Source organism: Bombus flavifrons, chromosome 3, assembly GCF_040668555.2.
Source record: "Bombus flavifrons isolate JBK064 chromosome 3, iyBomFlav1_principal, whole genome shotgun sequence".
NCBI lineage: Eukaryota > Metazoa > Arthropoda > Insecta > Hymenoptera > Apidae > Bombus > Bombus flavifrons.
The window spans coordinates 18,912,864-18,926,580 of NC_138444.1; the positions used below are offsets into that span (position 1 = coordinate 18,912,864).

The following is a 13,717-nucleotide window of genomic DNA, read 5'->3' on the forward strand; positions in this document are numbered from 1 at the left end:
TGAAGCTCGAGATATTGGAGATATTACGTATTCGATCCTTTTCCAACTACAAATACACGCGTCAAATGTTCTGCTTTTATAAATCGTAAAAGCGTAGAACGCAAGTTTGCTAAATTATCGTCATCATCAGCTACACGCTATAAAATACTTTTATACTTTGGAAGCTGTAAGTTACGAGCTTTTTATTTATACTTTTCGTATGCAGTTTTACTTTTCATATTCTCCCTCTCATATTCATGTTTATATTATACGCTGGTGCATTATACTCGATGGAATAAGAAATTAATTTAAATGACAAATATGCATTAAACAATTCTGTCCTTTCGTTTAAAAGAGATATTACGAATTAAGAATTATTAAATATACGCGATGTACGCATCGTCTTTGCAAATCGTAAACGTCCTTTAAACGTTTGTTTCCAATTACACCGAGAAAAAAGCTGCGACTAGCGCGAATGAAATATATTCGTGGTATATTTTATAAGACGCCGATCGGAAGGAAAAGAAATTAACGAGAACATTCCGATCGTATAAAAGACATAGTTTCGTACTCGTATAAACGATAATTGACGCAATAATTGTCGCGTAACGCAAGAGGGAAAAGTACGCGAGTTGCTTACATTTCAGCGACAGTGTACACGTGTACTATGCAAATTTATTCGTCGTATACGCGTGTACATTCGGTGTTTCATCGCGGCGTCTGACTCGGTTCGACGATGCAGGATCCGGTGATTTTCGAGGCTGCGGGTAGTTTATACGAGGATTAGCGGGCTGGGTGCGTCTACGGGGTGGAAAGGCAGTGAGAATCGTCGACACTGGATTAGAACTTACCGCGGCGTCCCGTGGATTGTCGACCGCTTGCGCGTTCACCTGGCTATGATTTATGACTAGCCGAGGCCGTCACGATCGCGCTCCTATCCACGGAACAGCGAGTGGCGCGAACGCTTGCCTTTGCCCCCGCCGCAATCAGACTCTGCGAATCGAGACCGGATTTCAAACGTCGAATCAGGGACGCGTCGCTGCGCATCGAATGGGCCACGGTATTTTGTCGTGTTTGACTCGCGTGAAGGATAGATGCTTGACACAGGATCGACGTATATACGCAGCTGTATCGAGTTATGGCCCTCACGGTCGATTCCAGTTCTCTCTTCGATATTTCCTCTTTACGATTACATTTAGAATCTGGCTTTCAAGCATTAAGTTGGTGCATATACGAGATACCAGTTTTACGAATAATACGTCGCTAGACTGTGGATTTTTGTGCATTTATCGGAAATTTGAAGCGCGACAAATGTGTACAGAATGCACGTAATATGCAAAGATATGTAAAATGTCCAGAGAATGGTACTCGTTATAATACTTGCAATTAGTACGTAAAATAATTTTCTAGCCAGATTACATTTTCCTAATTGTCTTCGTAAAATATGATTTTCAATATATATCCACAGTCACGCAGATACACGTTGCATATTTATCGTACGAAAGAGTTGCATACGCGTTCGCCTAAAACCATGAACGAGAAATTTCTCGCAATTAGTTTCGCTAGTTTTAAATCTTTCGTTTTTTTTCGTCGCAACGTCTACGAGTCTTTTTAAATTAAACGTGCGATTTGAACGATGAGTTCTATGTCGCTGGATTTACCGATCGATCTACGCGAGACAAAGGTAGAACCGAATCGATTAGAATTTTCCCATCGAGGAAAATAACGCTAGTCCCGATCCCTTCGGCGATCGAGCGCGATCTTGATTGTCGAACGATTCTTCGATATCCGTTCAGATGCACCGGTCGAATTTATTTTTAGGAACATTTGCACCGAAATTAGTTTCAATTTCTTTTTCTTTCGTCCTTTTTCCAAGATAAGACAAATTCGAAAGATGCGTTGGACCGGTGAATTTTATAATCGTTTTGCTTTCTTTTAACGCTATACTCTTTGTAACAGCAAAATAAAACTTTCGGAACCTTATCTCGCTTTTTAACGGCTCTATCTATACCAAATAAACGTGACTGTAAGATCTCTCTTATAAGAACGGAAAGTTTAATTTTTGAAAAACCGGTAGCTCTTCGAGCTCTTAAGCGAATGAGAGCGTGAAAAGAATAAAACGTTTACCTGATACCGCCTCTCGTCGTGTCGTAATTGAGAACTCTGTTGCCGTGAAGCCACTGAACGACGCTGTACTGGACTTGCATCGCTATATGACGCACGACGCACAATAGCTCGATGGTGCTGTCAGCCTCGTAGTACTTGTCTCTCAGCGGTTCACCCAGGGCGTCCACTATCTGGACGGACGGTGCTGAAATTTCATTACGTAACGTTAGGATACAGCGGTAAACACCGAGTCAAGCGTGTCTCGATATATCGCCAAATAGTTTTCTTCGTATCTCCTCGTTTTTATTATCTTGTGCGCGCAATAGTAAAATTAAATGCATACGACGAAGCGGATTTATGAATTCGGAAAATTGGAAAATTAGAAAGTTTTAAAATCAGCATTTTTTGACCCGATCTTTTGCAAGCCCCTATCCCTGTATATTTCCTGATTTCGTTATATACGCTTCGATGAGTTCGTTCGTCGTAGACGTCGGCTTCTCGGTCGAAAACTCGGTAACTCGAAGAAAGAAGAGAAAGAATCGTCATGGATACGCGCGAGTTCTCGTCTCCACGTAATGCTGTAGATTTCCTAAAATAGATTTAAACGTGCTTTCTCGATTGAAACGAAAACGAGATTGAGATATAAAAAATTCGAGGATCGTAGTGGGGTTAATTCAAGTTAATTCAAGTTACTTCAAGTTAATTAATGCAAGTTGCCAGAGTAAACGTACTCGAGTATCTCGAAACGCGTAGAAAAATAATTTATTTAACGGCAAATCGAGTCGTCCCGAATGTCAATAACGGATGAAACCATTTTAGTTCTAGTTCGCAATATTTCACCGAGCCAATATACATATATATTCACAATAGGTCGTTGTTCACGCGTAAGTGCATCTAACGATCGCGGCACAATTCAGATGCGATCTTTTATCCGGTGTCTTCTGGACCATTTCCAATTCGAAGTTTATCATGCATCCGCCAGTGTGGTTTAAGAATATGGAAATCCAGAAACGAAAGAACGAGAGGGCGGAGGAAGGCCCCCGATCCACGGTATGTTTCTCGAAGATTTCTCCATTTTGCCCGCGTACAAATTCCACGCAGACTGCGAGACGAATACAAATCGTATCGGCTTAATAATGCGAATAATGCGACGAATCACGGTACTACTGCCGATTTCGTTGGCTTTATCGTCGACAACCGGTATTAAGCATTTATAGACAGGTCAGCGGATTCGTAGCGCAAAATATAATCCTTCGATGGAAATTTAGTGGACCAGGATTTCGAATTATTCGCACGAAAGCGTGAAATGTCGTTTTAACGCAGCAAATATCGAGCAGAGATGGTAGCAGTGGAATTCAAATTTTCTTCGGAATTTTATAGTCACTGTTCAAGTTACTGTATTTCGAGCTTGCTGATAAAAGATTCGTCGAACGTCCGCGATAATTAAAATTTTTATTTTTGCACGATAAAGCGCGAAAATATCCGACATTTAGTATCCGTTTCCGAAAAGAACTAGCCGATTTCTCAATTTGACGACCGATCATCGAATGTCGAAAAGAAATTTTCCATCGAATCTCGTTAAATGTAGCAATTTTGTAAAATATTATGCTTTACCGTTATCAAAGTCATTTACAATCGTTATCGTAGCACGCGAAATGCAGGGGGTTAAAAGAAGGTGGCGTCTTACTCGTTCAACCGAGTGGATTTAAGCTTACCAAGAGCCGACATCGTTTACCTTTCTCGTAAAGCTTACGAAACGGGACTGTTGGTCTGTAAACCGTTGTTACGTAATGCTGCGATGTTATGTAATCCGAATATTTTATCCCACAGCGGCACTAAATACGAAACGACGCGTCATCGGTGACGCATACGTGTATCTAACGACCAAGGTTCGACCGAGAATCTCTTCCTTCGCTCCTTGGACCGTTTCCAGCTTCAAAAGTACGACTACCTTGGAAAAACGTATGCACGCTAGCGGTAGGGAGTCCACGCGAAAGGGAAATGTTTCTAATGTACAGAGCGGTCTAAGAACGAAGTTTAAAACGACTCCTTTTTACTCGAGTAACCCGTAATTTAAATACTCTACCTCTCGTCAAATTTAAGTTTTCTACATTTTCTACCATTTTCTTAATTTTCTTTGCAGATTATTAAGTATTATTTTACAATTAATAATTCATTACCAGCGTCGTATTGTATACGTTGTTGTAACGTTTAATTAAACGCCGATTCTTCGTTCCTGAATCTTTCTATACGAATCGTAGTACATGAATCCTCGAATACGGCCGAGAAGCGTTCACTTTGCTCGTCCGATCACTGAACGATACCGGATTCGTCATCGCGTTCCATCGCGTCCAGCCTTCTTTCCTCAGTTTTTATGGACAGAGCTTCACGCGGAATCACGACGACGGAGGGCACGCGTCCATGTACGTTGTCAGCCGCTACGTTTCTACAAAACGAGTCTCCTTAGCGGAGAAATATCGAAGAATCTTCCGAAACAAAACGGTTTTCTCGTACTTTTCCGACTATGCTAATACCTTAATAATACACAAGTTGCTATTTATGTTCTTTGGCATTCTTCTTACATTCTTCTTACATTGCTTACATTATTAAAAATTAATCCTTTGCGATTACAAGGAAAACAGATTTATCAGCGTGTAAAATGTATATAATGTATTTGTGATTATATCCGTCAATTCTTAAGTCGTTCATTTTTCACGATGTTATTTGTACTTGTAAGGTGTCAGTTCACAAAATTTCTCTACGGTTTTAACCCCGTGATACATTGATTCTTTACTCAACCCGAAACAATATTTCACCCCGAATTTTAAGACCCGAACGAATATATCATCCTCCCGTAGCCGTTTCCCAAGATCAACTACGAGATTGTACCTAACGACCAAGCATAAAAAACGCGAAAAAATTTGTAAGAGCATTTGAAACTCGAGAAGACAGGTGAAAAGGGGAGGACGGAAGAAGATACGTCGCGATATTAAGCTCTGCTCGAGTTTATCTCGTTTAAAATTTCTCTCTTTCCTTATTATTTTTCTCTCCATACTCGTTCCTCGGTCTTTGTTTATTTCAAGTTTCGGCATTCGACAAATTAAACGAATATCTATCTTTGCGTACGACCTTTCAGATTCGTGTTTCTTTGCCCAAGTCGAGACGCGAAAAGTTTGCCTGTGCCAACGTCCACCGTTGGTCGCTCCAGTCGTTGGAAATTCTGGTATTAAATAAATTGAATATAGATATTTTTCTTTACGTTCGTTCTTTCAGACGCGTGTTTCTTTATCGAACTGTACACACGTAAGGTCCAGCTGTGTCAGCAGTGGCCAGGCTTGGTCGATTCTTTCCGCGCGTGTTGTCTAGCACAGGCGAATCCCCGTGGTGGTTTCGTCGAGATTATCCAGCGGGATCCTTTGCCAAATCCCGCAGGTCGGGCGGTTTAAACACATCGGCGTTGATTCATGGTCGCACGACGCTTATCGATTTTGTTCTGGATCCGTCGGCCCTGCCCTCTCGTAACTCTTGCCCTCGGTCGGAGATCTTCCGCCTCTCGTTTCTCGCGTGGATTTTTCGTTGCGCGAATACCCCGTGATTTGTGACGCGTAGGGTGCACAAGAGCCGCGCGGAGATTCGCGAGTCGATAGAGACGTTGCAAAATCCTAGCTGACGCTTTAAACTGTCGATATATTTATTTTCGATACATTTTACCGAAACGTACGTTTGTTGGATTTTTATTTCGAAAGAATTTTATTTAAATAGATGAAAACGTCGCCTCGGGTGTCACGATCCGCGAAAAAGATTGAAATAAATATATGGAAAATCATTTGGCGTTAGAAATCGTTCGTTCATTTTCCAACCAACGCATTGTATTCCGTTCACGCGTTTTAATACATATCGCGTGTCTAATTCCATTCCATTCTAATTCCATTTAATTCGTTACGTTTAAAGGGTAACGGAGGTGAATCTGGACCGTTTTCTTTATGTTTCTCCTGATACCGAGCAATTTCTATAACAATTCCTTTCGGGTAAAATCCGAGAAAGGAACGATAAAAGTTCTTAAGCGCAAACGCGTATATTTGGAACATTTTCAGAATGCATAGTATATCTAAGCGCATAAGTGCGTAATTTATTAATAGAACATATTTTATCGAAGATCTTGCGACCATAAGTTTCCATACCGTAATATAACATAAATCGTACTATAAATTTGAATAGGAACAAAGTTTTTATTTTTCGCGTTCCAAATACTTTTAATTCGCGCATTTTACACGAACTTTTCACAGTTTGTTCCATTTATCGGCAACAAAATCGCCTGCTTAGAATTGTCTTTAAAAATCAACTTTTACGCAGACGTTAATAACACGCGGAGAACGGCGTTCTCGTTCGAAGTTGTTTCCTATCATTTGCAAACCGGAAACATTGGAAAACCTCGAGTTTCGTGCACGACTAATTTATAACGTTTATGAAAGTGTCCGTTGTTTTATGGCTGGCCACGTATGCACGAGTTGTCCGTGCTGCGGTTGCAGATTTAAATTCAGCCGCACACCTTAGGAAAACAATGCAGCCATATCAACTATGCGGTTTCCGTTTTTCTTAACCACGATACATCCCCACGCCAACATCTGTTCTCGATAGAACGAGTACTCGAGTTTAGAGTATGGACGCGACCACTTTGCTACTTTCTAGATTTAGCTTCTAGAATTACATCGCTATATGTTGCATTTTAATATTTCATTTTTAAAAGAGTTATGAACTATTCTTTGAATTTTTGTGCGAACACCAAATTAATTAAAAATGAAAATTAAAGATTAGAACACGATTAGAGTAATTAACTAGGATATCGTGGCCTCGACGTTAAAGATCGACGAATATCGAAGCATCAAATATCAGGGCATTTTGAGTTTCCGATGCGTTTCTACTTCCTATGGATTCTACTACTATGGATTCGAAGTAACACAGACGAAAGAAAAGTTTATTTTATACAGTTTGCTTCCATAAATACAGGCAACCTTGAACTAAATTACAATTTTGTCTAACAACTCGATGGAGCAATCTATTTTGCACTCGAGTAATTCCATTGAAATAATCGAATTCCTTCAATTGGCTTTCCTTAATTTTCTTCTTCCCGATAAATCTACAGCCTAAGTACATTAGTTCACTCCGGCTACTATGTATTTATACTGGCCGAATTTACGTTGTAATCGATTCAAGGAACTTCGTGCGGACTGATAGTTTGCCGTTCGCGTGACGGCCAAATTAATCTCAATAATCATGGGACGTTCGATAAGTTTCGCAGGATCTTGTACGCCATCCTGACCAGCTGCTATTAGTCCGCCTTGAGAAAGTTCACGAACTAGAACTGGGTCGAACAGAAGTCACGAAAAGTGACGAATGTCAAACAGCGAAATTAGAATCACGAACGGTCCTGACGAATCACGTTAGAAGCACTTGCAACTTCGGATAAAGTTTCCACGATGAATCCGCTGATCTCCTTGAATTTGCCGCGATACCGAAGAAATTACACGCGCGCAATTATCCGAAGGAAGAAAAGCGTAAGACGAAAATGTAATCCAGGCAAGAATAAGTTGGCAAGAATCGAAACGGAACGAAAGGAATCTGCATTTAGAAAGATACGTATTCTATTGTACTTTCTACGTTCAAAAATTAAGAGTAGGAATTTTTATATTCGTCATTCGGTTCGGTATATTCGGTCAAGTATTCCGCCGGCTTTACTTCGGTAAGCCGGGTTCTTATTTATTATCCAGCTGTAACACGTAAATCTTGATGAAACGAGTATAATTTCGCTTTCGATTTTCGGAGTTTTCCAATAACGTATGAATTTTAATAAAACAGTTTTGTCGTCTTACGATTAGCGAGAAAGTTACGAGGGTGAGAAAATGTCAAACCTTATCGCTTTGCTGAGAAATTATGTCTTTCAATATCGGTGACGTTTTAAGCATGAACTTGTAAACCAACTGTTTTATTTACGATCGTATATAAAAATTTGACACGCGTAAACGCTATAGGTTCTCACAGAATCGTCCTAGTTCCCCCAAAGTTTTCTTACAGGTAAGAAAGCATATTTATTACACACAGGTGCTGAAATATTCCGTACACACGCCTGTATTTCTGTACGAAAGATAAACGAATCGTGGTAGACAAAGCGCAAAGAAAAATGGAACGAGATTAGAATTGGTGGCGCGAAGATATCAAAGTCGGAACTCGTCGGGGACGCGAACGGAGGCTTGGTGAAACAGGTGGACGTGTTTGCAGAGTGCCAACAAAGCACGGTTATTACGTTAAGTGGAACATCTTGTTAGCACAAAGACCGATCCTGTCGCTTCTGCATCGAGGCTGCTCACGAAACTCTCGCGAAACTGGCCAACTAACGTAAATGCGATTTCGTTCGTTCTCAGAGATCGTTTTCCCTTTTCGACGAGGCTGGTCTCGTCTCTATTCCGCCTGTATTTCGCCTGCTCGCGTTCTCAAAAATTACGTCAACGAGGAGAAGAAATTTTCCTTTTCGGTGGCTTCCTTCTCCCATTTTTATTATCTCCGAGTTTCTTGTTTTGCCCGTTCTTTTTTCATTTATGAACTTCCTCCCGTAGTTTTACATTTTCCGAGGCGCTGTCCATTTTCCTGTCTACCTCTAAGTACCACTTTCGCCCCCTCCTTGTCCCCCCTTTCTTCTTCTCGTTCCCTTTGTTCCAAGGAACGGAGCTCGACGTATCTCGATTCCACTAGCCGCCCCTTTCTCTCGAGCCAGCGAAACGAAGTTCTTCCGCTTCTCCAGGTTCTTCTTTCCTAACGGCTGCCAGCCACTCTGCCGCTCTCCATCCATTCCGACTATGCCACTTCTCCGTCAATTATCCTCCTAAGCGCTTCGCAGCCGCAAAAATTCGCCGAACGAACCCAATTTACCCGATCAGCAGCAGAATGTACCGAATAGTTTCGATCCTGTTTCTCCTTCCGCGCCCGCCTCTCTTTCCTTTTGTCCTTCCTCCTTTCTCCCGAGCTGTATCCTTTTATTTCGCTCTGTTACCGAGCTTCCTCTTCGACGCCTCGGTGTTTTATCTTCTAGCGTTTCAGCTTGCCGGCATTTTGTAAACTGGCTATCGGTAATGACGACACACGGTAACGATTATATACAAGAACGGCGTGCCTGGTTTATTAGAACGACGTTGAAATAATTATGGTAAAAAATTAACGTGCTTCGTCTCAGGGTCAGGTTTACGATGATAACAGGCTCCTTACCTCTTTCAGAATTATTTCGCGCTTCCTCGTTTAATTTGTAAAGTGTCCGTTGTTCGGTAATTAACGCGGGATACGCGATAAATCCGTTGCTCGCTATTTACGATCTACATTATCCAAACTTTTAACGCTTTGCACCGATCGTGTTATTAGGTTGCGAATATTTCTAAATAACCCCAACGAGACGGAGTAGAAATTATAACGAGTACCTTATTCTGAAATTATATTCAACGTATTTTTATTATATTTTTTATTTTTATTCTATACGTATATGCGTATATATCGCCATATGCGCGTCTATATACGATTCATTTTACTATCTCAGATACTTGCGAGTAACAGATGTAACATAAAGTCTCATAAAAATTTCATATAGTCCACGAGGCAAATCTCGAATAGCCGCGAGGTACATATTTATACGGCTGATCGTAGAAACAAAAGATTTCCGAGAGAAAAGAGGGTACTTAAATCGAAAGACATCGCGCTCCGACAAAGGTCGCCATCTGCATCGATTTTTAAACGACTACGTTTAAATCCTCTTAGCGAGTCGACGGTTCGATTATCCATCTTTGACGAGTAGTGTTTCAATTCTGGTGGTTGGTACAGGTGGACGGGGAGAACATCAACGATGAAAAGTCGAAGACGAGTTCCCTTTGATGTACGTCGAAATCGTCATTTGGTCGTCGCCGTCTGGTCGTGTCGGGTATTTTACTCTCTGCTGACCATTCGACGAGAGTTGCCTTCTGGCCAGGGCTGAATACGACCCCGTGTTCGTGATCCGCCATGGAAAAAGGAAGCCGTGGAATTCTGCTCTTTGTAAAAATCCTGCGACGTGGCTCATAGTCGCGGAGAGGAAAATATTTTCGCCATTCAGGTCACATCGACCGTAGACACTGTTAATATTCGTGAGCGTGCCGAGCGAGTCTCGGTATATGGGACTATGCGAGACTCTTCTATCCAGATGATTACAACACGAAGCTTTTATAGTCTACACGTTCCTCGGAGATGAACTGTGCTAGGCGCACAATGATGGTTTAGCGTAATTTTGCGTAGCTTTACGCGTTGGTCGAGCTTTCAGCGCGGCAAACATTTTACATTTCAAATATTCTTCGTGGGAGGTTTTTCCTAGAAATTTCCCGTTGCGTTATAAAATAACCAAAGAATTAGACGTTGTGCCACCTTATCGTAATAAACGCAAACGCGTGATTTCTTTTTTTTTTTTTTTCAAAATTTAACATTAATCGCGTAGTCGTACGATAAGACCGAGAAACCGACAAAAAGCGCAGTTGGTTGACCATTTCGACTACTGAGAAGTTCATATACCTCAAGAACGTACACTCTCCTACGCTTTGTAAGTATTATTAAAAACAAGATAATTATCAGACCTTGTTCAGAATCTTAGATATAAAGTTCGAACCGATTAACATCACGAGTTTCGGCTTTAATTCGACGTTCCTACGCTCGCGCCAAATAAACTTTGTCTGCTTCTTTTCCGTTTCTATCGTGATAGCTTCGTTTCTTCGACGTTCCGGTCCCGCCACCGATTCCCAATGCGAAGTTCGTGTCACCGTAAGTCACCGAAAATAGCAGATACCGTAGCCAATTTCCTCGATCTCACGCTGAATACTCGAGCGTCTTTTTCTCTTTGTTTTCCGCTTTGTTACCCGTCTTAGCCTTTTATCCCATTTCTCCGGTTGTTCGATTTAAACGATTCTCTCAGCATCATCGAGGTAAAAATCTTAACTCGAGAGAGTTTGCGTTTTTCTTCTAATTTGCATCGTGACGACAATCAGCGCGTTTTACTCGCGGCAAAAGTAATGGATTTCTCTTTTAGCTTTGTTGTTGACAAGTTGAACTTGTCGAGTTAGTGTTTCCGCCGGACGAACATTGACAAAATTGAAACCGACAACGAGCTGAGATATTTTTTAACCTGCGCTAAATATTATTTTCGTAGTATCAAATTTTTCTTTGTTTCACGCGAGAGTACTACTAAATGATAGAAAGTTTAATATACTTGTACCTCCACTGGCAACAAAAATCCAGTGCAAATACTTTTTCCAGCCTTTTCGTGCATGATACAACTTTATATTCGTGTTCCTCTACCAGCTTCTGATCGTTATCAGTGCAAATGAATTTAAAAGGTTGAATATTTAGATGGACGCTTCGATGTAAAATGTAAGAGATAGAATATTACAGCGTGAATTGAATCACAGTGAGATTATGGAAATTAATTAACAGATGGTTAAATAAGAAAATTCGAAAATGAAACAGTTGATCGAATAATTTGGATATACGATTGAAATTATCGTTACTTAAAGACTGCTAATTAGCTTTAATCACACTTATCCAAATTTCTTCCAATTTCTTTCAAAGTCCACCATCGTTTAGACGAATATTTTCCATAAACAGAAAAACGTACAATTTTTCTCATCGATCGTTCCTATCTATGTTATCGTAAAGACTCTTAAGTCGATAATTAGATCGATTGTAAAGCTAACGACGCGTCAATTAGTTTGATTCGGTGGTTAGTAATAGGACGACTAGTTGGATTCGACATCCGGCGAATGGAGGTCTAAACCGAAGATGTTCGTATCAGTTTCTACGGACAAATTTCTCGAGCTTGGAATTCCTCCGCCGGTAGCAATGGCGAAATTAAGTTTTCCTGAAACTGGCTTAGGTACAACGCCGACAGCTTTAATTATTTAACTCGGCTGTTTCTAGTTCTGGCAGATGGAACGTAATGCGATATAAATAAACCATGGTGCAATTCGTTCAAAGTTTTCGAGAAGTCGGCCATTTTACTCCTTCAATTACGAACAACAGCTCTGATATTTAAGATCCGAATTAAAGATCTTTCGTTGCGTTTTTACCAGCAATCGAACGTTCGAACGTTTCGAAGAATTTACTAGTGAGAATTATATCGCTAAACTGCGGATGTTTATGCAAATTCATATTTTTAGGAATTAAATAAAAAATGGAATTCGGATAGAAAATTGTTTCAGGTACCAAATGTTAGAGAGAATACCACGATTTCGGTATTTGATATATATTTCATATCGTTATATCGTATTTATCGAATATGAAAATTTCTTAAATTTCCAAACGTGCACGAACATCCGCGACCTACGTGTCGCTAATTTATATCACATTTACATGTCACGACTGAAAACATTTTATTTTATTTTCTCGCTTCATTGCGCTCGTGTCTCTGCTTAGGAATAAAATATTTTCTTTCTTAGGAATATCTACCAGTTGCTCGTAAAATGCGCGATATACACAAAGGGTAACGGATATTACGTCGAATGGCAAATCCAAATATTTAAAAACTATTTAATTTCTAATACAACGTTGATTTCGGGTCATATAGGGAAGGAGAGTGGAGAGGGAGGAGAGAGAGAGAGAAAGAGAGAGAGAGAGAGAATAGAAGTGGACTTATATCAACTGACACTCGAAGTACATATATCATTTTCACGCCGATCTGCTTCCTTAAAACGCGATTCGTTTGGTGGATGAAGTCAATTTTTCCGTCGGCCCCACGCGACTACTTAAGTCGTTTCGTTTTCTCTTCTCGTCTTTCCCGACTTCGTTTTCTCTTCCACCGGTAATTCCGTTTCGCAAGACGACCGTTTGTATCTCAATTTATTCTCAATTTATTCTCAATTTACTCCGCATTGTATTATCGTTTACTGGAGCTAATCTCTTTGTGTTTATTCGGGATGCGCGTGTGTCAATGAGCGCGCAAAAGACGCAACAGAAAGTTCGATCGAATGTATTTTTCCCGGAAGAATCGTCGATAATGAGCGTCGTTAAGGCGCGAGCGGAAATAAATCGAACCGCGTCGAAGCGGCTACATAAGCAGACTGGCAAACAAAGTTAACTAAGTTGACAGAGTAAACGAGGCGAACAAATATTACTCGGTGTATACCGGAGGAATAAATGTAGAGCGGCAGAAACTGCGGATAAGTTTTGTCGATAATCTTACTTTTGTATGGTCGTCCTTTTTGTGGGTGTACGTGATAGAGAAAAACAGGGTAATAAGATGATCGATCTCTTAAAGAAATATTGATTTATCGCAGCTTTACGTCGCGACGTCGTAGATGGAAGATGATAATAAGTAAAGATCATAGCATGAAAATGACTATGAAAAATACGACAAGTACAGGTTCGTCGATCTGATTTTTACGATACTTTACGATTAGACGAAAGAATTTTAGTGAAACGAAGCTTTTACCATTGTGGCATTTACCTACTAATTATGTAATTACGTCAAAGTATATTAAATTTTGTATCATTTAGCAGGGCTTTGACGTTTCATGAAATGACGTTTCATCGGCGAATTGTAGTATATCCCGTAATATGTGGAATTTTCTTGGTCGAG

General features: G+C 40.4%; 1 protein-coding gene across 9 annotated transcripts in view; it reads right to left on the reverse strand.

The window, feature by feature from the left end:
• LOC138190183 (zwei Ig domain protein zig-8) overlaps positions 1-13,717 on the reverse strand; it is a 237,949-nt gene that overhangs the window by 9,259 nt on the left and 214,973 nt on the right. For all 9 annotated transcript variants that reach the window (XM_069132805.1, XM_069132800.1, XM_069132801.1 and 6 more), the window contains one exon: positions 2,107-2,290. In XM_069132805.1, coding sequence (XP_068988906.1) covers positions 2,107-2,290 — 184 coding nt within the window. The remainder of the gene's footprint in view (positions 1-2,106; positions 2,291-13,717) is intronic.